Source organism: Chenopodium album, chromosome 11 (assembly GCF_948465745.1).
Source record: "Chenopodium album chromosome 11, dcCheAlbu1.1, whole genome shotgun sequence".
NCBI lineage: Eukaryota > Viridiplantae > Streptophyta > Magnoliopsida > Caryophyllales > Amaranthaceae > Chenopodium > Chenopodium album.
The window spans coordinates 17,395,962-17,422,229 of record NC_137844.1 but is presented as its reverse complement, the minus strand read 5'-3'; the positions used below and the strand labels follow the sequence as shown (position 1 = coordinate 17,422,229).

The window sequence follows — 26,268 nt, the reverse complement described above, 5'->3', positions numbered from 1 at the left end:
AACATGATACTATCATGATATTAGGAAGAATAAAAAGCAACCCTAAACATGATACTAGAAAGCAATAAAGACATCCTAACATGATATTAGGAATTAAAAGCATGATTTCCATATCAAAAAAATAATTAAGCAATTAAATTACTTACTTCGATGCCTTGTATCTCTTTCTATCAAAACAATACACACGTTAGTAACTTCAAGGAAAATATTAAATAATAAATCTAATTAAAGAATTGAAATAAGATTTGGGACCAAACCCTCAGAAATTATCAACCTTTCACGTTTAGGGCGAAGGCAACTTCGAGCTTGGCTAGGTGTATCTAAGACTCGTGAATGTGGTATTTTACTTGAAAAGAGAAGGCTTAGAAAGAGGGAGAAAGAAAATCTATTAGCTTGAGAGAGAGAAGAAAGAGAATTAGATGATTGTGAATGTTTGTTGATGATTAAAAACGGGAAATACGACCCTATTTATAGAGACAATAGCCCGAAAATGATCAGAAAAAGACCGAATCCCATTATGAGTAAAACTGCCACTGTCGCAGAACGACAGATTCTAACGCGATGCGACAGGCTTGTCGATCAGCGCCAGCTTTGTCGTTCTGCGCTGATTCACGCGTTTTCTAGATTACTTGTACGAAATCCTTAATCTAAATAAATTCGACTAACAATGTCCGTACTTATCTTTAAAAATCAGATTTAATCTTTTGAAAAACACTTGTTTCAATCCAAATAAAATTCTTTATGTTCATAAAAGATATAATTATTATTCCTCATCTCATTAGAACTCAAAACAACCTTCTAGATTATTCTAGAAGATTAAAATCAATCCTAATAAATTAAGGAATATTAATTAATGGGCCCTCCACTAAATCATTGGGCCACAAACCCATTTCAGGTCCAATTTAGTATTTTTGGCCATAACTTCCTCATTATTCATCGGAATTGAGCTTATAATATACCGTTGGAAAGCTCTTTTCGAGCTCAATCGACTACAACATAAACGAGCAAAAGCAATGGACAAATGCAACGGTTAAAACTAGTACAACGGTCTGATGTAATGGTGATAGTTAATGCAACAGGTCAAATCAACGGATAAAGCTAATGCAACGTATTTGTAGGCTATTACAACGGTCCTAACATAACCGTTGCATCAGCCTATCAAATGCAACGGAATTTTAGGCTACTGCAACGGTCCAAAAATGACCGTTGCACTAGGTGTTAAAATGAGAAAATCCAAAAACGCGTCTTGTTTCCCGCTCCCATCATTTTTTGAAAATTTAAAATCGTTAATCGGCGGGACATCATTATTTTTGAAATAAATTCTTACCACATACATACTCTTAGTGTTTATCCTCTACTCTCTTTCTCTCTCTCTATATCTATCTTGTCTCTCTCTCTCTTCAAGTTCCAAACTTCCAACATCAAGCTTCAATACTTTCCATTATCATCTTCTTTGTAAGTTTTAATTATGTGAATTTTATTTCTTTAAATTTTTTCATAAATGAAGTATTAATTAATGTGTGTAGTACAATTTTACTTAATTTTTGTTTATAATTTGCTATTACAAATCAATGATTATTTAGCTAATGCCTTGTTGTATTGAATAATTTTATAGTTAATTTATGTTGGTCATGATATATAGTTCTTTTCAAGTCCTTAATTATTATTTCATTAAACTCTTCTACTTCTATTAATTATGTTTTTAGATTATTTTTCTCTTGGGGATTTTATGTAATTTGCTCATCTAGGGCTTGTTTGGCATCATTTTTGGTTTTCAGTATTCAGTTTTTTTTTAAAACTAAAAACCAAAAACGGGAAACAAGAAAAAGGTGTTTCCACTTTTCTGTTGTCAGTTTTCAAAATTATCATGATATTAATAATTCTAAATAATTTTTGATTCATTATGTTAAATATATAATATACTTTTAAAAAACAAAAAACGAAAAAACAAAAAACCGCAGTGATGCCAAACGAACCTCTAGTTTTTAGATTATTATTTATGCGTGTTTCTAAATTTAAAAGTTATTTTTGGGTTTGTGGTTCTATTTAATTTTTTGACATTTAAATTAATTATATAGGCTTCCTTGGTATCAACATATCATTGTATTATGACAAATATGTATTATTACCTTTTCTAACAAATTTATCCAATAAGAATTTAAACTAACTTTTTTTTTTAATGTAGAGTGATGTGATTAAATGATTTTATTCTCTAATGTAATTTAGTTGTCTGTTTTATATATATAGGTACATGGTGATATGATGATGAACAACATGATGTATATCGAGGAGGAAGCAAGAATGGTGATGGGATTATTGTGACAATATTGTTATTATTTTATGGAATTTTTTGCAAAGTCAAATATCAATGTAAAATTACTTAATGTATATATATACATATTTCTAGGGAAAAATAAAATGGTTGTTATATAATTTCGTTTACATTATTTGTTCTTTGTAGTTTTATTAATTGTTTTATTTACTACAAGCGTTAAATAATAATAAATAATAATAATAATAATAATAATAATCATAATAATCATAATAATAATCATAATAATCATAATAATAATCATAATAATCATAATACTAATAATAATGCAACGGTTCTATAGAAAGTAATGGGTGTTGCACTAGAACTAAAAGACCATTGCATTAGGGTTGTTGCAACGGTTTGTAGGATTTCTAAAGAACCGTTACATTAGGTTTTATCAACCGTTGCTTTAGGTCCTGATGCAACGGTCCATGGTTAATGGTATAAGACCGTTGCGTCAGGTAAAATGAATCGTTGCATTAAACCTAATGCAATGGCCGCAAATGCTACGGTCCTTTAACCGTTGCAATAGGTCTATAACAACGGTTTTTTGCCCTATTGTAACGGTTTTTAGGGGTTGCATTTGCTCGTTTATGTAGTAGTGATCCAACTACACTATTAATGGACCCTTATCATGGACCAAACCAAATTGGACTGGACATTTTCATAAATAAAGTACATTTTCAAAAACAGATAGAAGAGTTATTTTTATTAAAACAACCGCATCACAAGACTTTTCACACTTTCACCTCGTTCGATAATCAAATGACATGAAAGGTACTCATCATTGGGTTTGGTTTTGGGGAGACACAATTAGGTGTCTACAATGCCTCGTATCTCTTTCTATCAAAAAAATACACACTTTAGTAAACTTTAAGAAAGATTAAACCAAATAAATAAATCAAATATTAATTGAAATATAGATTTTGGACCAAATCCTCAGAAATATCAACCTTTCACGTCAAGGTCGAAGGCAACTTCGAGAAGGGCTTGGAGTATTCAAGCTCGTGAAGGAGGTATGGTATTTGATTGGGGAGAGTATCAAAGGATCTGTTGGGAATATGTTTAGGCTAGGCTAGAAACCAAGCAAGAAGAGAGAAAGATAGAAGCTCAAGCTTAGAGAGGAATTAGATGATGATTGTTGGTGATCAAGCTTGTTGATGATTGAAAATGTGGTGAAACGACCTCTACTTATAAGAAAAAAGAGGGTCGAAGGATCAGAAAAAGAGTCAAATTCGACTTGAAGTAAAACAGAGTCCATCGCGGCACGACAGCTTTATCGTGGCGCAATAGGTCCATCGTGGCGCGGCGGGACCATTGCAGCATGTCGGGACCATCGTTGTGCGTCGGAACCATCACGGCGCAACATGATTATCGTGTCGCAACAGGATCCATCGCGGCGTGATGGTTCTGTCATTCTGCGACGGTTTTGAAAAGAGAAGAATTCGTACATAATTCAATTTCCAATCTAATTGGGTCAATCAAATTTTTGTATGTATTTTATTTTAACCGAGATCAGTATTATTGAAAAACAGATGTTTTATCTGATGTAAAATTCTTAAATCTTTATCTTTTCGAAAACAAGATAAATTAGAACCTTCTAGAGGATTCTAGAATCTTATAATAAATCCGAAGGTATTTAGGATCGAAAACAATATTCTAGAAGCTTGTAATAAATCCTAATTGGTTCAGAAATGAGTTTTAGGTTAATGAACCCTCCACATGGTCATTGAGTCATAGGTAAGGCTCGATTTGGGCTCGGCTTAGGATTTTGGCCATAATTTCTTCGTTACAACTCAGATTTGGGCTTATAATATATCGTTGGAAAGCGCTTTTCAAGCCCCATTCAACTACACAATTATTGGACCAGAATTATGGACCAAAATATACTAGTTTGGACGTTTTTATAAAGATTACACGAAATGAATGATTTTGAAGACACGAAATGAATAATTTTAAGTTTAAAGGCATGAAATAAATTATTTTGGTTTAAAACATTTAAGGAAAGGTTAGGATCGATATTGTTAAGGTTAAAGGGAAATTCACGAGACTCTTCAACTCTTTAACTTTCTCGATAATCAAAGACGTGAAAGGTACTCATCACTAGGTTTGGTTTTTGGGGAGACACAATCAAGTGCCTACAGACCAATCTCCTTATTGACAAACAAGGAAGTAACCTTGCCCTCAACATCTTTGTTGATATGCCACACACACAACATGTGCCTTATGTTTGGAAAAACGCTCTTCAACGCTGCACAAAGGCCAAGCTCCCTATCTTTCAGTAGTACCGACGACTCTCTATAATGACTAATCAACAACCTCAAGCACTGAATCACCCACCGATAACTCTCTTTGGACTCCGAACTCATGAATACGTATGCAACAAGAGAGTTCTAATTAATTGGTGTAACCCCAACAATCTTAAAGAATGGCATGTCGCACCAGTTTGTCTTATAAGTGGAATCCATACCTATCACGTATGGATATGTGTGCAGCAAATTTATCATGATTTGGTGTAAGCATGTTGCAACACATTGTAGGTATCAGTCATAACCCAAGTAAGGTATTTGCTTTGTCTGCCAAATGAAGCACTTGGTGATGAGCTACCTCTCTTCCTTTAAATCGCTCCATTATGATGTTAATCTTGTAGTTTTAGACATGTCTGATGCTTTGATGGTCTTCGGGAAACTTTTCTACAAGAGCTCTTATGATATGCTGAGGCAGCACCTATGCTTGAGTCATGTCACATACTACTTGCTTAGAAGCAGAACTAAGACCGCTGATTTTTCGATGACCCTCGAGATACACAACCAAAGATTGGTTGTGAGTAACGTTCAAACAATTGAGCTTCCAACCACTTTTACTCTCACATACTCAACCTTGAGTTTGAAGGGAAAATTGTTTGCCTTGCTTTTCGTGTCCTTGCGTATCGCGTTCATCAGTACTCTTATCATGCTCTTTTTTCCACGATCACAAGTCATTTATCGATACGGCTGACCACTCCTATCCTTCTTGTAAGAAGATTTCACTAACATATATTCGAGCAGCCGACAAACATTTTATGCCCATAGAACAACATCCTCAAAACTCAAAAACACAATGTCTGTCAAAAAATGTCCGTTGTATTCCACACCATCACCATACTCGAACTCAAAATCCTATAATATATAATAACGATAAAAACAAATATTAATAAAAGTTGAGAACCAAGAAACACAACTAATAATAATAATAATAATAATAATAATAATAATAATAATAATAATAATAATAATAATAATAATAATTCTAACAATACACAACTAATAATAATAATTCTAACAACACACAACTAATTATAAACAATATAATTATCTTCAACACCCACAAGTTTTTAACCCATAACACTCTAATTTTATCAAGATTTTATTATTGAGTGATACGAGTAGTTGATATTAAAATTGTGAGTTTAACATTAGTTTATGTAACACCCCCAAATCTTCCTCTACGGAAATACTAGTATAATACGTATAATTATATCGTAGAGATAGACTTAGACGTATTACCGCCGCGTAATTACGCAAGGCTACTCAAACTACTAACCAAAACAAGTCTTTGCAGCAAAAGTTCAAACTCTTTCTTTATTATTAATAACTATAAATAGAAACCATTGTCATGAGTACTCACAATAAAACAAAGACCAACATTCCTAAATTTAGGTGAAGAACATCCCGAGACTCCCAGATGATCAAACATGGACTCCACCTGAAATTATTCAACACTACTTACCGTTAAAGTAAACAGGGCAAACTAAAACAAATATAAAATACAGATTAGCAAAATATGCTAAGTACGATAAGTGCAAGATAAATAAACTCAATTTATTTGCAAACATGCTTTTAAAACCAATTCCAATAATTAATCCAACAATTCCAGAACTCATGCTTCAAATCCAATTCTCAAATATAATTCCAATAACTCAACAATTCAATAATAATGATTATCAAAATCAATTCTTTTCAAAAACCCAATTTCCTCTCTAAGTGTGCACACCCCCAAGCTAGTCTCCTACTATTTCAAGGCTATTCTTATGGAAAGACTAGGTCATACAAAATCCATAGTTTTCAATGAATCCGCATAGTGGGATTAATATAATAATCATGCTTAAAAGCAGTTAAATAAATAATTCAATAACTTAAACCTCTTTAATTCAATAATTCCAATAAATAACTCAAACTCCTTTTTAATTAAATTCAACATGCTTTAAAAATCAACCCTTTAAAACATGATAAATAATTTTAATCATTCAAAACATGATATAAAAATCAATCCTCCAATTTATTTATCAAAACCAATTATTAAACATATTTTTGTTTCATAAATCATAATTCAATTCAATTTAATTCAATCACCATAAAAATCATATGAAACATGCTTATTCAAACCAATCACTTTCAGAGGTATTTAGCCACCTAAACGTACCTTTGATCCTTGCTTAGCACACACAAAACAACTTCAAGAACTTTGATCAAACACACCCTACAATTAAACATAACCTTAATTAATATAAGTTTAACAAATAATCACAACAATTAATTTAAAAACCCCCAACTATATGTACATGAATCTTATAAATTATTTTTCATAAACTTGAATAAAAATATGATTTTATTTAATTAAAACTGCTCATATTAATTTTTATAAAACCTCATAATAATAATAATTAATTAAATAAGAGAAGAAAAGGTAGAAAACCAAGAAAAAAGGAAGAAGAAGGTGGCGGCAGCTGGCAGCCAGTGGTGGAGGTGGTTATTTGTGGTGGTGCTGATGGCGCAAGGAAACAAGAAGAAAAGCAGAACAGAATTAAATAGAAATTAAGAGAGAATTAGAGAATTTGGTGTGAGTGTTTAGCCATGAATCAATGGGTATTTATAGGCTAGATCATGTAAGAATTATGGTAGGAGAATGTAGGAAGAATTATGATTAAAAGAATTAAGGAAAATTACTTGGAGAGGAGAGCTACAGAATTATGAAAAGTTTTAATATTAAGGTGACTAAGAATAATTAAATTAAAGAAAGTGTATTGTCATGAAAAAATAATTTGGCAAAAGAGGTTTACTTGGGGAATAATCAAGAATGAAATAAGGTAGAAAAATAAGATGATCAAATATTTAGGAGATGAGAAATAAGAATTAAGGAAAATAATAGATTTGAGGAAGATAATTAAAAATACAATTTACCAAAATAAATCTTCCGAAATCCAACCATGGTGGCCGAAATTTTTAAGCTCCCATAGCTCAAAATTTCGGACACCTTATGTAATATTTAGAGAAATGTCTTGCTAGATTTAAGGATTAAAAATAATTGTGTAAATAATATATATTGTATAAAATAATTAATTAAAAGAATACCAATTATTCACTAAATAATTTAACTAAGAAAATCAGATTTTCCAACTAGGAAAATCCGAAAATGATAGCCAATCAATACGAAATTTCAGACTTCTCAATCAAATAATAAAATATAATTTTGCTTAATTAAAATATCATAAATATATATGAATAATCCGTTTTTTAAAATAAAATAAATAGATGATAAATCTTAACCCAAAATAAAAAATGATAATTAAGTTTTAAAATACTTTTGGCACCAAAATTCAAATATCATTTTGGCTCCAAAATTCAAATAGGAAAATAATTTACTAAAATACCCTTTTTAGAAAATAATAATTAATTAATTAATTTAGAAAATACATTTCAAAATACGGGGTATTACAGTTTATCAAGTATAATGCTAGGAGAGTTTGATTTATTGATTTATCAAGTATAATGCTAAGAGAGTTATAATTAGTATCAACACCCTCAATAAACTAATGCTGCACGTAAAATTATACTTGATAACTAATTATAAAACAAACACAACTAATAGTAATCAAAATAATTCTAAGGCCCCGTTCTCTTCACCTTATTTCTGCTGAATTGAAATTATTTTTACTGAAATAAAATTATATTTGCTGAACATAAATTATTTTTACCGAACTTAAATTAATTTTACTGAATTGAGATTATTTTTGCTGAACTGAAATTATTTTTTACTGATTTTCTATTATAATTCTTCTTTAAGAAAACTGAATTTTACTGAACTGAACTTATTTTTACTAAACTGAAATTATTTTTACTGAACTGAAATTAATTTTACTAAACTAAACTTATTTTTACTGAACTGAAATTATTTTTACTTAATATTATTTTTTTAATGTTAAGAGAACAGGGCCTAATAATAATAATACTAACAAATACGTGAAATCCAAAACAAAAAAAAATTGAAATTCCTAGGAAAATGACCAGGAATTCCAAAAACCCTAGGCAAAAACACCTAGTTTTTTTCGAAACTGCCTAGGGTGTTCAAAAAAAAGTGGGCGGTTCTACCTAGGGTTTTCAAAATTTATGGGCGTTTGCTTGGAAATTCGAAAACAAAAAAATATTTAATAGACGTACCGAATTCGTACGGTCCGACGAGCTTTTGGCGAGCATCGTAGATGGTGTTTCCGGTCTGTCGTTGTCGTCCATGAGATCCAACGTATTTGATTTGCAAAATCTAAATTATTTGTTTGATTTTAAAAATTACGGTGGTTGGTAGTTGACAGATGATTGTTGGTGGACGGTGACCACTAGAGAGCGGTTAAAATTTTTATGTATGGTAAAAGTGTTTAGTTGAGGTAAAATTTATTATTTTTATAATAAGGATAAGTACTTGTGGGCGTTAGCTGAAGATTCGAGGGCAACGTTTAGCTTTGAACAAAAAAACAAACTAAAACATAACAATCGACCAATTACAAAGTAACATGTGTCACCATTAACTTAGTGAACATGTTACCAACTGGTTACATACTATTTATGGAAGATCAGTGTCAAAGGTTTTTTTTTATTTTTTTTTATTGAGCAATAATCAAAATGTCGTGATATTTTTTAAAAACTGGACAAAGCTTGTATTTTTCTTGACAATTTTTCCAAAAAAGTATTTATAACCCGATTTTAACTAGTCAGGAAATTTTTACACGATTTTTTTTAAAAAAAGAAATTCAACCCATATAAAAGATAATCAAGTTGTTTTTCCAACCGTTCATCACAGCACTCCAAATCCCCAACTCTCAATTCTGATGCATATTTTTTTTCCAAAACATACATAGGAAGTATATCCCATGGTCCATTCTAGTTTTCCTAATTTGAAAGTCATTGTTTTTTTTTTGTTTTTAAAAACCGGCTAATTTCCTTCCGCCGACCTAAGAAAATATAAAAGGGCATCCGTCTATAAATTACTCTCGAAAATTCGTTGATTCGCTGGGTTAAGTAGCGTCGACGACTTTTGTTCTTCTCTTTCCTTCTCACTTTCTCTCTCCTCATCTTATCGTCGACGATTTCCGATTTTGTGGCTCTGCGATTTCATCCGATAATCTCTTTCATCATTGTTTGGTAAGATCTTCGGTTACCTTTCACTTTTGACTAATAATTCTTGTCCAAATTGAGGAAAATCGCTGCGATTTTCTAGGGTTTTGCCTTCGATTTTTGTAACATTGATTTCTCCCAGATCTGGGAATTCTAAGGCTATATACCCGTTGTTCTTCATCAATTTCATTGTGATATCATTGATTTTGGATTTGATTTGTCTGTAATTGAACGATCTCGTTGTTTAGGGTTCAAAAAATTTTTCTCATAGTTTTGAGAATTAGGTTTAGGGATTTCTAATCCTTAAATTGTTTTTCTTTTTCTCGTTAATTGAGGGAATTTTTGTGTGTGCTGATGTTATGGCTGCCGATAAAATCAATGTGTCAAGGAGTGTAGATCTTTCTCATGTTTCAAGAAAAGCTTCTGGGATTAGGTCTAATTCTGAAGTTTATGAAGATTTGGATTATGTGGGTGGAAAGAGGGGTGTTTTTGAAGATGATAGTATGGAATTTGATGATGGGATTGTGCTTTCGCCTCTTCAGAAGAGGAGGAAGTGCTCTCCTGTTATGAACCTTGATGATGATCAGGAGCCGGGGCAGCTTGACGAAGAGGATTTTTCTCGGGCGCCTAATATTATGATGTCTCGTTGGGCGAATGATGATGACCTTGAGGAGGGCAGTAGGGAAGAGAAGGGTAAAGGGGACGAGTCGAAGGGAAGAAGGTCGAGTCCTGAGAGTGGGGTTACACAAAAGGAGAGTTCTGATTATTCTGGAGGTCGGTCTTCTGGGTCTGATGGAGGATGTGTGCGGAGATACTATAGTGAGGGTGAATTTTCGGAAAGCGAATTGGATGGTGATGAATTGATGGAGATTGATGTGAGTGATGATGAGGACATTGAGGCTGGAGTTGCAGGGCAAGGAAGGAGAAATATGCTGCAAGGTTGTAGAACGGTGTTTGATTACGAAAAACTTGGTAAAATTAGTGAGGGTAGTTATGGTATTGTATACAAAGCAAAGGACAAGGAGAGTGGTGAGATGGTTGCCTTGAAGAAGATGAAGTTGGGAAATCAAAGAGAGGGTTTCCCAGTGGTTTATTTGAGGGAAATTAATACTCTTATGTCCTTGAACCACCCTTCAATTGTAAATGTGCGAGAAGTAGTGGTGGATGAAAGCGCTGAGGGATTTGATAACATTTATATGGTGATGGACTATGTGGAGCATGATCTTAAGGCGCTGATGCAAGCCAGGAAGCAGCATTTTAGGCAGAGTGAAGTGAAGTGCTTGATGCTTCAACTTTTGGAGGGTGTTAGTTATCTTCATGATAATTGGGTTCTTCACAGAGATTTGAAGACATCGAATCTTTTGTTGAATAATTCGGGTGAGCTGAAAATATGTGATTTTGGAATGGCACGCCAGTATGGTAGCCCGTTGAAGCCTTATACTTCATTGGTGGTTACTCTTTGGTACAGGTAGAGTTGCTGCTCTTTGTTTTTCCTCTTCTGAATTAACGATCATATTCTGTTTGGTGCTTTAATTTAGGTTGCTAACTGTAATTGATGGTGTTCTGTCGTGTTTCCAGGGCTCCTGAACTTCTTCTTGGAGCCAAGGAGTACTCTACAGCTGTGGATTTGTGGTCAGTGGGTTGCATAATGGCTGAACTATTGACCAATAAACCATTATTTGATGGAAAAACTGAGTTAGAGCAGCTTGACAAGGTAGACATATGTTCCTTTTATTTTGCCTTCTTTCAATATGCAGTTTTCTCTTTTGTCTTATCTTTTGAATGCTTGATTATTTAATTTGTTGATGACTATATTGCAGATATTCAGAACACTGGGCACGCCTAATGACAAGATATGGCCGAAGTATTCTCAATTGCCTGGGATCAAAGCTAACTTTGTTCAACAACCGTGAGTATATGCTGTCATACTGTTTCATTTTGTTGTACTCTCATGGTTTACTATCCTTGTTTAGGATGTTGCTCCTAAGTCCTAACTATGTTATCATTATTCTGGTTTCAGGTATAATCAATTGCATAAGAAGTTCCCTCGTGCTTCTTTTACAGGCTCTCCAGCACTTTCTGATTCAGGGCTTGACTTGCTGAGCCGGTTATTGACCTATGACCCTGAAATGGTATGTCTGCTTTCAAAATACTTACAGGATGCTCTAGTTTTATTTATATGTTCTTGTTTTGGGATTTTAAATTGTTCTTATTTGAGTTCTGTTCCTTTTTGTTTTTGCAGAGGATAACAGCAAAAGAGGCCCTCAGCCATCCCTGGTTCCAAGAGGTTCCTCTTCCAAACTCTAAAGAGTTCATGCCTACTTTCCCAGCAGACAAGGTAGTTTTGGCAAGTTGAGGCTTGATGCTTGACATTGTCTTATCATTGATCGTAATGGGATCTCTTATCATGTCTCTGTGGACTTCACCTGGCAGTATTAGGGCATCTATAGCTGGTTATTTGAGGCTGGTTGAATGACTATCTATTGGCGGGGTGGCAGCTTGGGTTGGACAGATTTGGAACATGCAGTGAATGGGAAGTGAAATTTGCATTAATTGTTTCTGGGATCTATTACTTCCTGTGTCTCTGTTGTGCTTTTACAGATACAGTCAGGCACATTGTGGTGGGGTTTGCAGCAATGGTTGGCTATGATGTGCTGCTTTGATGATGAATTGGTGGTTTCGCATATGAATACAGGAAGTTGCAGATTTTTTTTGACTGATATTACCTTCCTGAATAGGATTTACTACCATTGTATCCTGTGCTCTTACAGATCTGAGCCCGTTTTGGAGGTTGGACATAATTAGCCATTGTGATGGAGCAGACTTTGTAATTGAAAAGGAGCTGCATGTCTGAACTCGATAGAAAAAAAAATGTTTCAGGCACCTGCATTAACATGTAAGGTGTGAAGTAGCAATTCATTTCTCCGTGATCATATTTTGCCCCCCTTTCAATTGTTCCTTAGTCATGATTGTTTTGAACTTTCTTTAATCATTTTTGCTTTTATCTCATACACTAATTGGTGGAGATTTGAGGAAACTCTTATAAATAAACCAGTATTTTTATGTACATTCTTCCTTAATTTATACACTGCCTTTGGAGTACCATAAAAATTATACTTATTTTTGTCATCTTGACCTGTTCTTAATGTTCTACATGCACTTATTTTTGCAAGAATTGCTGCATAAAAGGGGCACTGGAAACTGTTAACCTCATGCCTCAAATAAAGGAGATACTTTTCAAGCTTTTCAGGTATTTACTTGATAATGGATTGCAGATGTGGCAGTGCAATGCTTGAAGTTGCTTTGTGAAACTGTTGTGCTGGCTTATTGTTTATGTTTCTGGTTCATCTTTGCTTACATCCTCTTCCAAGGTCTAAGCGCATGTAAATGTTTAAGCCCTTTTAGGGTGTCTAAACTTGAGCAGCATTGATGTTAACTAATCCTAATTTTTTTTTTTAAAGATTTTGTATTTTCTGTACATAAGCTATCTTTCGCATTAGCTTTCATCAAATTTGTTGCTGACTACTACTTCCTAGATCATTAGCACATCATATGATTAGGTCCTACATGTTAGAAGGTGTTTGACATGATATATTGCAATGTAATAATCTAAAACCGTGTGCTACAAATAGTACAGGCTCCATCCATTAGTTGGCCATCTGTAATTTATAGATTATTATTTGGTTCTTGAACTTGTTATTTGATTTATTATTAGAGAAATGTTGTATAGCAGGCTGATGTTTGTGGCAACTTGTTATGTCATTAATAATCCTTTTTTGCCTTCTTTGGTCTTTTCTCCTTTGTGTTTGATCGAAGCAGAAGAGTTGATATTGAATTGGCAGTTCTTCACTCTAGGTTCGTAGTCATCTCCAGTTAACCATCTGCCGTTCACTCTAGGTTCGTACTCTAGCATTCTGCCGTTCAGCATTAATCTTTGGAGTTGGGCTGGTATGTTAACTGCATGGTCTTCTGCTCTTAGCTGGCATTCCTTGCATGAATTTGATTATAAAATTCCTGTTTCCCCTGGATGTGTGAGCTTCAAAAGAGATGGACAAATACAGGATCAGCTGGAGCTTTGTACTCTGTACTTCATTTATGGTAAACTGAGGGAGTACTGTATCTATGTTCAACTTGCGATTATTTATTTAGCTTTAGTGGTTTTGCTTTTTTCTTTTCTTGTTTTTTTTTGGTTGATAACATCATAGAGGTCACGATCAAGATTCAGAAGTTTGGGCCGCAACACTTGAACTACTTGTTACATGAAGGAGACTCCTGTAATGCTTTACCAGTACAAACGGTAACTTCTTTACATTATATAAGGTTAGGCCAGCCTTTTCTCCGGGGTGATACATGTCTTTCTTCTAGCTGTTAAATCATAAAGCACAGCATTCTGAAGTTGTTAGTATGTATAGCTTTCGAAGCAAATAAATTGAAGTGAGGATAATTTTTCTGTGAATTGCACCTGGCTCACTAAGTTGGTATATTTGTAATTAGGTTGAGTTAATATTTGTTGTATTCAGTGCATTTTTGTTTATATTTTTTCACAACATAAAACTCTGATATAGGTTTTCCAATAAATTGACAAATTGTAATGCCCAGCTGTCCGAATTTTATGCTTGAAACTACATGAGTTGGATTTACTAGTAGTGCTAGGCAATCAGAGCTTAACTCTATCAGATCTCAGCGCCTCCTCTATCGTGATCCAAATTGAAGTCGAATATAAATGCAGAGTGGGTGGGGTGGTGGTCTCTCTTAAGTCATGCTGGATTTAGACGGAAGTATTTTGTTTGCTTTATTATAATTCGAAGTGCAACATATTGGCTAAATCCCATAAAGTCCTGCACCGAACAAGTTGAGATGGACAACTACTTTTCATGGATGATGAGAAGTTCATGTGCTTCATCCTTCATGTTCCGACTCTTTTATCAGATTTTTGATATACATGTATTCCTTAGGTTCTGTTGCTTATACTTCTATTTTTGTTTTTTTTTTTGGAAAATTTTATGGTATGTAGCTACAGTTTGAAATAATGATGATGAGCAGACGAGTCAATGAAATCTGATGCTTATTTCGTAGACTTTACAATATTGTTAGCAATACGTTTCGTCTTAACTTTTGACACGATTTATAGTATGATTAACGATATATTCGTTTGAATTTTTGTCTTAGCTATGCAATTGGGGGGGGGGGGGGGGAGTATGAATTAAATCCAAGTGTAGTTAACAGTTAATTATAGACTAACAAAATATTCAGTTTTGTTTATTCAGTCAATGAAATCACCCAAGTAGTTCTAATTAACTCACTTTATGTTGAAATTAAGTTGCATTTGAATAGTATTTTGGGTAGGAGTGTATGAGATTTGGGTTTTGGAGTTTTGTGGTTTATTGACATTTTTATTGCTCCATAATGTAAGAGTTTTCTTTCAATTTTTCCAATAAATGATCGTACAATAATAAGTTAATTTTATGAATAATAAAGCTATATTTTAGGTTTAGATTATGTAACCCAATGCACGTTAATTTTATGAATGCCTTCCATAAATTTTTTGTCGATGACAAGACCCAAAACAATAAATGATGATGCTAAAATAACAGGTCTTAAACAACTATGATTTTTCTTGAAGCTGAAATCAAATACTCTTAAATGGTACCTTACATATTAAAACAAGAGTATGTGAATAGTGTAACAATTAAGGGTCTGTTTACTTCAACTTAATTTCACTTCAGTTTAATTCAGCTCATCTTCAATCAGTTCAGATCAATTTAGCTCTTAATTTTTTTCTCTTGTAAAATATTTATTTCAGCTCTATTCAATTCTATTCAATTTAGTTCAGCTCCAATCAATTCAGTTCAGTTCAGCTTAGCTCTAATAAGTTTAATTCAGTTCAATAAATGTAAATAAATCCTAAAATTACATAGTTACAAACTTTCCTGTATTGTAACTCTAGGAGTGCTATGAGGCTAGCATCATATATATTGCAAAATAATAAGATCATACTTCACAAATTTTGTACACCGGATGGACCATACAAATTGGCTTCCAAAGCATGGAGCATAGACAGCCCTATTCACGACTCTTTGCCAAACATATAGTAAGATATTAACCTTAGCCTCAGCTTTCTATATAATCGTGCATCTTAGTCATCTGTCACACTAGAGACAGATTGGATGACAAAGATACGGTCCAGTTGCTACATATATACAAGTAATTGTTTGTTCCAAAATGCCTCAATAAATAAATGTAACTGCTCAGCTTGTATTCTCTACGGTTGACTGGGGCTGTGGGTTGTTCCTTTTGGTTATCATGTGAGTAAAATAGAACCCAGGTAGTGGAAAAACCGAAAAATAAAGTATGCGTTGGTATCAATACATCCCCTAGTTGGCAACAAAGTTTGCCATCAACACAGGTTTCTTGCTGCGACAAAAGAGGTCATAGCTACCAGCTACCATTCCAGGTTTCTTGCTGCGACTGAAGAGATAGCTACCAGCTACCATTTCAGCAAGTACCTGTAAATATGCTTCACAGCAACATAAAAAGTACAGAGATCATTTGTAAATTGTTGAAACCACATAGATAAATTATGCAAGATTAGCTAAATCATAACCCCTTTAGGCTGTAGGTTGCCATGAATAGAGAAATAATGGAAGCAATGAGTATGGGTTTGGCTATACACCTTTATTACACCTTTACTGTTTATCAGGGACTAGACCAAAAACTTTTTTTAATCTTGGGACACAACTAGATCACATACCTAAAACCCAAAAATAACGCAAACTGCCAAGATTCATTGCGAAGTGCCAAGACACCAGCTGGATAAGATAATGAAAGAGATTGTGATTGTTTTCAGTCATAAGGGAATGATCAAAATATATAAGAATATACAAATCTCTGTTTCATGCATAAAGATATGGTTGAGTTTGATCACTTTGATAATATATGTTTTGTCACAGGAGCATATAGGTGCTTAAGGGATTATGCAATTTTATAGTTGCTTGTTTGAGGCAATAGATGGCCCTTCTAAGGCGATATATATGATAAGGGCAGTCAGTAGGAACAAAGTCATGCAGAACTATATACTAAAAAAATATAAACCATGTAAAACAAGACGTTCTTTAGATCTGACTGATAGGAGTCAATCAAAACAAAACCCAACTAACTACGGAGTAATAAAAATACACCAAAAAGAAACACAAAAGGATAAAACAAAATGTTAGAAATAAATAGATGAAGCATATATTAGCCATGATAATGGTGCTGTCTATTCTCCAAATAGTAATGTGAGCATTTTCATTTTGTATGTGATAAACCAAAATATAAAGTTTTCACACCTACCACACACACATAACCTAAATGTATGGAGTATCAGCGTTAGTACCTTTAAACAACACCTATAAATAATTATACAACATTGTAAAAAGCTTGAAAAGCATTACAAAACGTTTTGAAAAATACATGTGGGAGTGGACATAGACATGGATTGATGAAGTAAAACTACGTGGTTATAGGTGATGTGAAAAGTTAATACTACAACAACTTTAACAGCACCTTTATTTTGATGATGGGGTGAGCTATATCAACTAAGAATTTATCTCTAGCGGTCATCAACCAAGATCCCCTTCAATGCACTTTTGCATATTCTTGTAACCTCATTTTCTTCGTAGTTATTCCTTACCCCTTTTATCCAAGTTGTCTTTGGTCTACTTCGCCATCTACCAAGATCTTCATGATTTCAAGTCTTTATTCCTGCTCCCTTTTATCCAAGTCCTCCAACTTCGGCTTCTACTAAGATCTCTGTGATCTCAAGTCTCTTTTGGTTTGTCTTACTTGCCCAAATCAACACAAATGATTTTCCCTTAATTTATATCATTGCCACAACTCTAACCCTAATTCCAGCTTTAATCCCCCCCTTGAATATCTTTAGTAGCCGGACGTGACCAAGAAACCACCGGTTTCGCTTGGTGGTCCTTATTTTATCCAGAAAAGTATTCCCACTAATCGATTAAAACTTAGGTTATCTCTTATATCTTCCAAATATGACCCATCCTAGATGCCTAATATTTTTAATCAATAACATTGGTGGTTTAATACCCATCCAATAAAGCAAACCTTTTTACCTTAAGTTATACTATAATCACCAGACTCAATTCTATAAATCAAATATTAGTCTATATCTCCAATCCTATGCAGAATCGACCACTGGTACTTGAAACACTCACTTTAGGGAAACTCCATACCATCAACCCAATACCTAGGTTGTTGTGACTCGAATATTGGTCAAAATATCCATTCCTATAGACAATCGGCCCAAAGTATATGAAACACTCACTTTTGGACAGATCCTTACCATCCAATGTTACTATATCTTCACTTGACTCCCACTTAGTACTGAAATGACATTCCTTAGTACTTAATTTTTCTTTGGCTTAGTTTAAACCACAGAGATTCCAACTTTTAATATATTGCTCCAATTCGGCATTACTCCAACTCTAATACTGTCCACTAATACAGTATCATCCATAAACAACATACACCATAGTATTTCATCCTGGATAGACCTTGTTGATTCATCTATGTTGCTGCAAAGATGAGGGGACACAATGTAGATCCTTGGTGTAGTTCAATCATAATAGGAATATCCAAGTCATTATATTTTTCACGACTCGAAAATTATATCTAACTATGTCAATATGACCATGTGAAAGATTAATGAGTATGGATATTGATCTAACTCTACCCAATGCTTTACTATCCTTGAAGAAAAGGAACTAGAGGATGAGGAAGGGAAGTAAAAATATTTCCTAGATAGATATATATTAATGGAGTAATCTAATCTTCTAAAACTCCAAAAACAGGGAAAAGCTTTGGTAAAATCACTGATAGAGAAGAATACTTCGATTCTTCGGTTGTTAGTGTTGAATTGGTCTCACTACACTAACAATGAACAAATGCGATAGGCGATTAGGTAGAAAGTCAAAATGGGGTCTCAAGATTTGAGATACAACACCCAAAGATGATACAAACATTCAGTGGAGGGATTGTATGATCCAAAAGAAGATAACAGCTTTGTAATACATGATTAGAAGATAAATGAAAGCCAAAATTTTCAAAGAGTTATTCAGGTCATCAATTGTCTCAATAAGGAATAAATCAAATTATAGAATGCAAGTAATTCGAATTGCAAACAAGTAAAGCAACAAATGGGGGTGCGTGATGGTTATGATTTACGAACGTACTCTTCAGCTCTTAGAGCTTTTATGTGTTAACTTGATACTTGAATACTTGATAGGTATATAGACATTGATTTTACAGCTAAGCAATAAGCTCCAAAGCAACGAGCAAAATGGTTATTCTTAATTCCCATATTTTAGACCTTATAAGGACACTACTTTCCATCTTAGTGATCCTTGTGCAGTTACCACTTTTCCTAAAGAGCAACAAATAATTTATAGCTATACAAAGCATTTCCTTTTGCAAAGAGAAGCATTTACTGTTCTACTTTCATAACAAAAAAAAACTCTATGTTGCACATTATAAGGATCAATACATGATGACTAAGTATATGTTGATATAATGATATTTGTCGTTAGAGAAAATTTATTTTACCACCAATAAATTCAATAAAGTAAAAATTAAGGGAAAAAAAAAAAACCATCTTACACATTATTGAGGGGCCAACAACAACCTAATAAGACATTCTCTATGCAAAACACTACCCTTAAGGTTAAAGCAATCAAATCTAAGCCATGCTCTCTTCACCTTAAAATAATACTCCCTTTGTTTTTTTTAAAGGAGCTTGGCACACATGCCAATGTACAACTTTGACCAATAATATCTCAAATTACCAATAAGCATAAATTATAACAAGTAAATATTAATACTCTATTCATTGTGACGATTTCAACAAGTATCTACAAGACTATATTTTCTCTTATGTATAATTGACAAACATTGGTCGAAGTGGGTGAAATGAATAGTGCAAAAAGTGTCAATGGGGCACTTAAAAAAATGGAGGAGTAATATTCAGTAAAAATAAATTAAATTCAGCAGAAATAAGTTATGTTCAATATAAATAAGTTTTAATTAGTAAAAATCAGTAACTTTAAAAATCAAATATAATAGCAAATCAATAAAAAATAAGTTTTAATCAGTGAAAATAATTAAAGTTTGGCAAAATTAATTTAAATTTAGTAAAAATAAATTAAGTTTACCAAAAATAATTTAAGTTCGGTAGGCCTTAGCAAGACATGTTCTTCGTATTTCATAAGGTACATTTAGCTAAATACAAAATATTATGTAAAGCGGGTCATTCAAGCTGACTTTGTCCTTCCATCCCAAAATACTCTTTACAGTTTCCTTTTAAAACTGTCCAATACTACTCTTTACATTAGCTAAATACAAAATGCTATGTAAAGCAGCTGACTTTGCTTATTTACTAATAGGAATTTCAATACTCCTTCCATCCCAAAACACTCTTTACATTCTTTTAAAACTGTCTAGTATTAATCTATACAATCCCATTTTAAGAAAGAACCCGCCAATATATAATTATTACCTCTCTTCCCTTTACTAAAATGTTTGACCCCACATCCTATCCCAATTAAAAACTATCCCATTGACTCCTACAGTCCTACCTCTACTACTACTTCATTTAATAAAATAACAATTGATAACCACACAACCATTGATCACCTATAAGTTTGAGCAAACTGCAATGGTGAGATGGCCAGAGGAAGTAACAAGGGAACCAGCCTTGCAAACCAGTGGAGAGGTTAAGAGGGGGAGAGAGAGAGAGAGAGAGGGGGGGGGGGGGGACTTCATAATTTCATATAGACACCCTAGTTTCTGATGCTGGAAGGCCAGCACAAGGACTAGAGAGATCACTACTTAACCCCATCCATCTGAAAATACAAGATGTGATTATCATAATCAAACTTCCAACCTAATGGCTTGTGCATGGTGACTACTGAGCTTCAGGTTCCAATAGTTATATTTCTGGGTAACAGGAGTAGCTTGAAATCCTTGAATCTCAATGGGGAAAGGTAAATATAATAAAACACAAACAAGGGTTGTGGATGCAGGGGTAATCTTACTGATCCATCCCAATTATTCCACTTGGGGAGCATTCACACAATTCTCTATTCATGCTTGATTATTTTCTTAAAAATAAACATACCCAGGCAAGATTATAGATAATTTCATCAAATTTAAGAGGCTTCTAGAAATTCATTGCACAGGTACGTCATGTAATAGGATGATAACAAAAGACCAAATTATTACCATCAGTCAGCCGTCCGTGCCTCATTTAAGAGGCAGATTAATATGTATTGTGCACTCGTGTATCAGGCTTCTTCAAGTGTTGTTTGTTGTAAATGTTAATGTCTTGCCAAGAACAAAAGTAACCATAGTGAGTTCAACACAGAATATTGTATCCATGAATGCCCTATTCACTGTCCATCCAAAAATGGTCACTCCACCAGGGTTGGCCTGCATATACATGACTTCAGGAAAAAAAAAAAAAAAGTGAGAAATAGATGATTCTATATGAATTACAATGCAAGCGTGAATTAGCACTAGAAACACACACCAAATGCTTGTCTTTTGAGATATGAAGACACCTTTGGATTCAGTTCTACATTCATAGATGGTAACATGTAGTCAACAGACTCCATGTCACTCTCTGGGTAGTTCATTGATGCAATTGCTGAACCAGCAAAATTAAAGTTCCCGCCATTTTCTGATGCCCCCAGAGTCTCATTTGAATGACATGTTAGTAGCGCATGCCATCTGCTAGCAAATGATGCTAGGCTTTCAGCTCTATGCGATATTTTTGCAGCAGCATGCAGACAAATAATTATTCCGACTACCTGAACAATGGAGGAGATCTGCAAGTTGCCATTACTAAAAGTAAGTAGAATTCCATAATAAATTAGAGCACAGTAAAGTTTGCAAAAACTATTACACATGCAAATGAATGGCGCGGTACAACATCAGTAGTTAAATATAATACAACATTAATAACTAGTAAGACTAAAATCCCTAACATAATGGCTATGTCATATTATCATTCTTAGTTACACAGCTAAACTTCAATTTATCTTTCCTGACGCCTTTTAAAGAATCATGGATATTTGTCGATACTTTAGCAGAAGCATTGGACAGGCAACAAAAATATAGAGTCCAGAACTTGGTTGTCTAAGTAGCTTCTAAGCCATACGTAGCATAAGAAAACAAAGGAAAGAAATACACTGCCTCATACTGTAAAGGTGCTATCAAGAAATTCTTCAGTTTCCATATATTCAAGGGCAAACTTAAAATTGAGACTTACTGCAAAATCCGCAGCATTTATGAAATTGATGGTACCACTGTTCCCTGTCGTTTCAAGCAGAGTCACAACTTGACTAGCAGTTACAATCAAGAACTCCAATATAAGGAAAATTCGGAATCTGTGACTTATTTTGGACAGATTAAAGGTAAGACGACTGTGCTCTTCAATATATACTAAAACATCCAAATTCCTTTCCAAAAGCTTCTTGTAGTTCTCAAAGTGTATAACTTGTAAACTGCATACCAAACTGAACAAGGTGTTTCCAGTCAGGTACACTGTAGCAGTATAAGTCCAGGAAACAAGCAAAACACACACAACCATCATAGATTGCACCAGTGAATCATTCTGGACATATATAACCCTAACAACCTCCCGTGTCATCTTCAAGATAACGCATGGCAATACCCATACAGCCAGCGAGCGAAAGAAGTCCTGAACAAAATTGACAGCAGCTCAATTGTTTATCACACAAGCTTTGATGAATTTCTCTATCCCGCCTAAAAGATAAAAAGAAATTACAGATAAAATGTGTATATGAGGCATAGATAATGTCACTGTCGTAGGACACATGGTAATGCAAAAGCAAAATTTCTAGCAATGCAAGTCACAAGCAGAGAGATAACGTAGTGAAGAAGATGTAAACTTAATACATCTCTGATAGTCTGATCCCTCAACATAATCCGCTAAGATCAGACCATGATAGATAGGGAAATCATTGGAAAAAGTTCTTGCTAAATTACATCTAACCACTGCAATATGACACTTTCTGTAATTGTCATGGATGTATATCATAATCACAAAAAGGACAAGTATGCTTAGTCATCTACATTTCAGTACATGAGCAAAGTTTATACAGTTTCTAATGGTCTCACAGACTGATTCCAGAAGAGCTAGATATATGTCAATTCCAAACAAATTATATTTCTTGATTGAAAAAAAAAAAACCAAATGTTAATGAGAAAGGATAAAAAAATTCTCTTTGGATATCCATTGAGATTTAGTATAACTTTATGCCACAATTTGTACCACTGAACTTACTAAAGAAGCATTTAATTTGATAATTTACTTTTTGTTAGAGCACATGTGTAAAATTAAGAAGCTAATAGACTAACAGCTACAAAGATAGTCACCTTAGCCCCCTTCCATCTATTGTGCAGTTAATAGAGTAGCTTAACATAAAGATGAAGCACCAAAATGGATCTTAGAGGGTGAAATTTTACGAACTTATGAAAATAGGGATAAAATAGTTATCAAAGAGTTCAAAATTATAAGATTTAAAGGAACAAGTTAAACATGAAACACCTATTTCTTAAAAACTACCCAAGCCTAAAAATTATCTTGAAGGTTTGAAGTAGAGGCAGACCTAGTGTGAGCCTTCCATACCCTTAAATTTTTTGAAACATTTTAAAGTTAGAACCATAAAAAATTCTACGGTGTAGCCAATACTTTCTTTTTATTGTCAATAAAAAATTCTAACTTGTCAAAAAATACCTTGTTCTTTACCTTATTGAATTTTTTTTTTGTCAAATAATATCTTGAATTAAAAAATCTATTAAAAGTAGAACTTTAAGCCAATTTTCCAGCCATATAGTCAAGATTCCGAGAGTTGACTCCTTCATCCCCACCAAAATTTTGAGCACGCTCTACACGTACAATAATGGCTCACGTACATTCTCTCTTCTACATTATTGAAAGACTAATTCTAAAAATTCAATCTTCCCTATCCAATCCAGAGATGTCTTGATTTTAGGAGACTGAGGAAGTGATCTAAGATTCTAAATAAGGCAAAATTTAATCAAAGTTAAGCGCAATACCACCAACCAAACTCATAATTTTTAATGACATTTTTACAAGTTTCGGGATATGTCAAGACGGGGTTATTTTAACCTAGAATAGAATATTACATGGTACCAAATCCCCATATTTACACAAATTTGAATTATAGCCTTAAAACTTTACATGCCCCATATGGCCATATGGAATTCCAAGATAAATGGCATAAACCACTGGGTTTGTAGGGCTGATGAATACACTAAAGCAAAACATAAATCCTAGATCAGATCAATGTCAAAGTCAAGTTTGATACTTCACAATTGGATTCTAAGAAATTACATACACAAGTACTCCATCAGATTATCAAGGTGCCAAAAAAACTAACTCTCTAAAGAGGATCGTGTTCAACAATCAGTACATCAGATTAACACTTTCATTTTCCTTCCTCATTTTCTTCTTTCTCTAGATCTCTCATAAGTTACAAGTCTTACAACAATCACTTCAACAAGTAACCAAGCAATATTAACCACTTCAAATATCAATAGATGACTTTTAGAAACATAACACTATAATAGTACAACATGTGTCACCATTGAATTTTCTTAGTTTTAGGCCCTAGGGTAAGAAAAGAAATATCAATCCACTACCTAATACAATAGCACTTGTCTCTACCATGAACAAATACTCCCTTCGTCCCATAATAGTCCAACTTTTGTCGCCATTGAATTTCTTATAGGCTCTAGTGCAAGAAAAGAACAAATTTTGTGAACTGCAACCAAGTACAGAATACTTGTCACTTCCATAAACAATTACTCCTTTCTCCCATAACATAGTGCCATTCTTTGGGTGACACTACTAACTGAAAGAGTCCATTACAAACTTCCATTTGTGGGACCCACATCCAATTTCCTAACTAAAATTATTGCTCTAATTCTTTTTCAACCATACAAATCATCAGTTCATCAAAAACAATCCATTAGACAAAACCAGCTTAAAACATAGTAATATCACACAATCTCAAACTAAGTTTTGGCCAGAAAAACGCACACTAAACTTCCACACTTTGAAAAATAACAATATACATAACAATTCAAAGCATTAAATTGAAAAGAATAGGGTATACTAAAAACTTACATTGATTTTGGGGATATACTCAAAATGAAATTCATCACCAATTTCATGACACTTATCAACAAAAAGAAAAATCCTGAGCCCATATTTCCTAAAACTCCGCGAAAAACAAAGCAACGACACCGCAGCAGCAGTAGCCTGAAAAAACAGCGTCTCCAGCTCAAAACTTTTAACATGGTATTTCCGGCAAGCGGCGGCATCGGAAGAGCCGCAGTAGAAGAAGATGATGACAAGAGAAGGAGCGCCAACACCGAAAAATAGGAAAGAAAGTGAGGAGATTGAAAGTGAAAAGCGGGAATCATGGATGAAACCCAGAAATCTGAGGAAGAGTTCAATTCGTCGGAGTGAAAAGTGTAATGGAAGAGATGGGGTTTCTGGGTGTGTCGATTCTGGGTTGTACCGTCGATTTTGTAGTTGAGAATAGTGTGATGTTGAAACCGCCATTGTTGGAAGCTTGAAGTGTAAAGAGAGAAAGAGGATGCTTGATTCTGGGTTTAATTTGATAGTAATTGTCTAATTGATTGCATTTGATTCATTGCTTGGGAAGTTGAGATTTCATTTTTGATTTTTCTCGAGGTTACTTGGATTGTGACATGATCGATTGCCTTTTAACAATTTTTATCAGTAATTATTAAATTTTTTAATAGCTACACATGTTAAGCTTTTTAGTCAAGCCCAACTTGAAATTTTAGATTAACTAGAGTGTGATTTTGTTTTTTTATGTAACCATTTGTTAATTTTTAAAATTTGGGTTAGTAAATAATTACTCCTAGTAAAAAGAAAATGTAACTAGTAGACAAAATATACTTAATGTTGAGAGTAAAACTAAAATGAAGTTCACATGAGCATTTACCTAATACATTAATGTGGAATATACCGAAATATAGTGTAAAATTTGCCTATAAAAGAACAAGTTTACGTGATGTGATCAAGGCAAACAATAAAAAATCTCTACTTCTACGTCTACTTCCTTTTACTAATTATTGTTTTTCCATAATTAAAAGTTTTTATACTTTAAAAATAAACGGAGAAAAATAAAACATAGAATTGGTTATTTTCATTCATAGAATATAATTTTGTCATAAAGATTTTTAGGGAAATATAAAGCATATTGTTTCCGAGATAAATAAACTATGGAGTAGAAATTAATTGAATAAAATAAGTTTAGGAGCAAAAAATATTTCATACCAAGAAATTAAATTATTCATATTCGAGCAACTTACTTAAGTATTTATTAAAAAGTTAAAGTTTAAGGAAAAGTGTGATGGATTGATTTTATTGAATTGTTTATACCGAGTAAA

General features: G+C 33.5%; 2 protein-coding genes across 12 annotated transcripts; one reads left to right on the top strand and one right to left on the bottom strand.

The window, feature by feature from the left end:
- The first annotated feature begins 9,453 nt into the window (after positions 1 to 9,453).
- LOC145567459 (cyclin-dependent kinase G-2-like) lies at positions 9,454 to 14,194 on the top strand. 11 transcript variants are annotated; one of them, XM_081626745.1, is made up of 7 exons: positions 9,454 to 11,206; positions 11,317 to 11,452; positions 11,559 to 11,647; positions 11,759 to 11,870; positions 11,981 to 12,076; positions 12,172 to 12,634; positions 12,912 to 14,194. In XM_081626745.1, exons 1-6 carry the CDS (start codon positions 10,098 to 10,100, stop codon positions 12,175 to 12,177), a joined length of 1,548 nt encoding a protein of 515 aa, XP_081482871.1. In that variant the 5' UTR covers positions 9,454 to 10,097; the 3' UTR covers positions 12,178 to 12,634; positions 12,912 to 14,194. The 11 variants fall into 11 exon arrangements, with proteins under 11 accessions (XP_081482871.1, XP_081482869.1, XP_081482863.1 ...); XM_081626743.1 differs by having other exon boundaries at positions 11,981 to 12,634; positions 12,912 to 12,988; positions 13,636 to 14,194; XM_081626737.1 differs by having other exon boundaries at positions 11,981 to 12,634; positions 12,912 to 12,988; positions 13,558 to 14,194.
- Positions 14,195 to 15,608: 1,414 nt separating this feature from the next.
- On the bottom strand, positions 15,609 to 25,532 carry LOC145567461 (uncharacterized). The gene is made up of 5 exons (XM_081626748.1): positions 24,971 to 25,532; positions 22,064 to 22,495; positions 21,323 to 21,620; positions 21,016 to 21,236; positions 15,609 to 16,255 (listed from the first exon to the last, which is right to left on the bottom strand). The coding sequence occupies exons 1-4, from the start codon at positions 25,409 to 25,411 to the stop codon at positions 21,088 to 21,090; spliced, it is 1,320 nt and encodes a 439-aa protein (XP_081482874.1). The 5' UTR covers positions 25,412 to 25,532; the 3' UTR covers positions 15,609 to 16,255; positions 21,016 to 21,087.
- Positions 25,533 to 26,268: the final 736 nt, after the last annotated feature.

Coding starts and splice junctions, on each gene's coding strand:
- LOC145567459 (XM_081626743.1), top strand. CDS start 10,098: ATGGCTGCCGATAAAATCAATGTGTCAAGGAGTGTAGATCTTTCTCAT. Junction 11,453..11,558: donor AGTTAGAGCAGCTTGACAAG/GTAGACATATGT, acceptor ACTATATTGCAG/ATATTCAGAACACTGGGCAC. Junction 11,648..11,758: donor GCTAACTTTGTTCAACAACC/GTGAGTATATGC, acceptor TTCTGGTTTCAG/GTATAATCAATTGCATAAGA.
- LOC145567461 (XM_081626748.1), bottom strand. CDS start 25,411: ATGGCGGTTTCAACATCACACTATTCTCAACTACAAAATCGACGGTAC. Junction 22,496..24,970: donor AGTATATCCCCAAAATCAAT/GTAAGTTTTTAG, acceptor AATTTTGTTCAG/GACTTCTTTCGCTCGCTGGC. Junction 21,237..21,322: donor TCTCAAAAGACAAGCATTTG/GTGTGTGTTTCT, acceptor TTTTTCCTGAAG/TCATGTATATGCAGGCCAAC.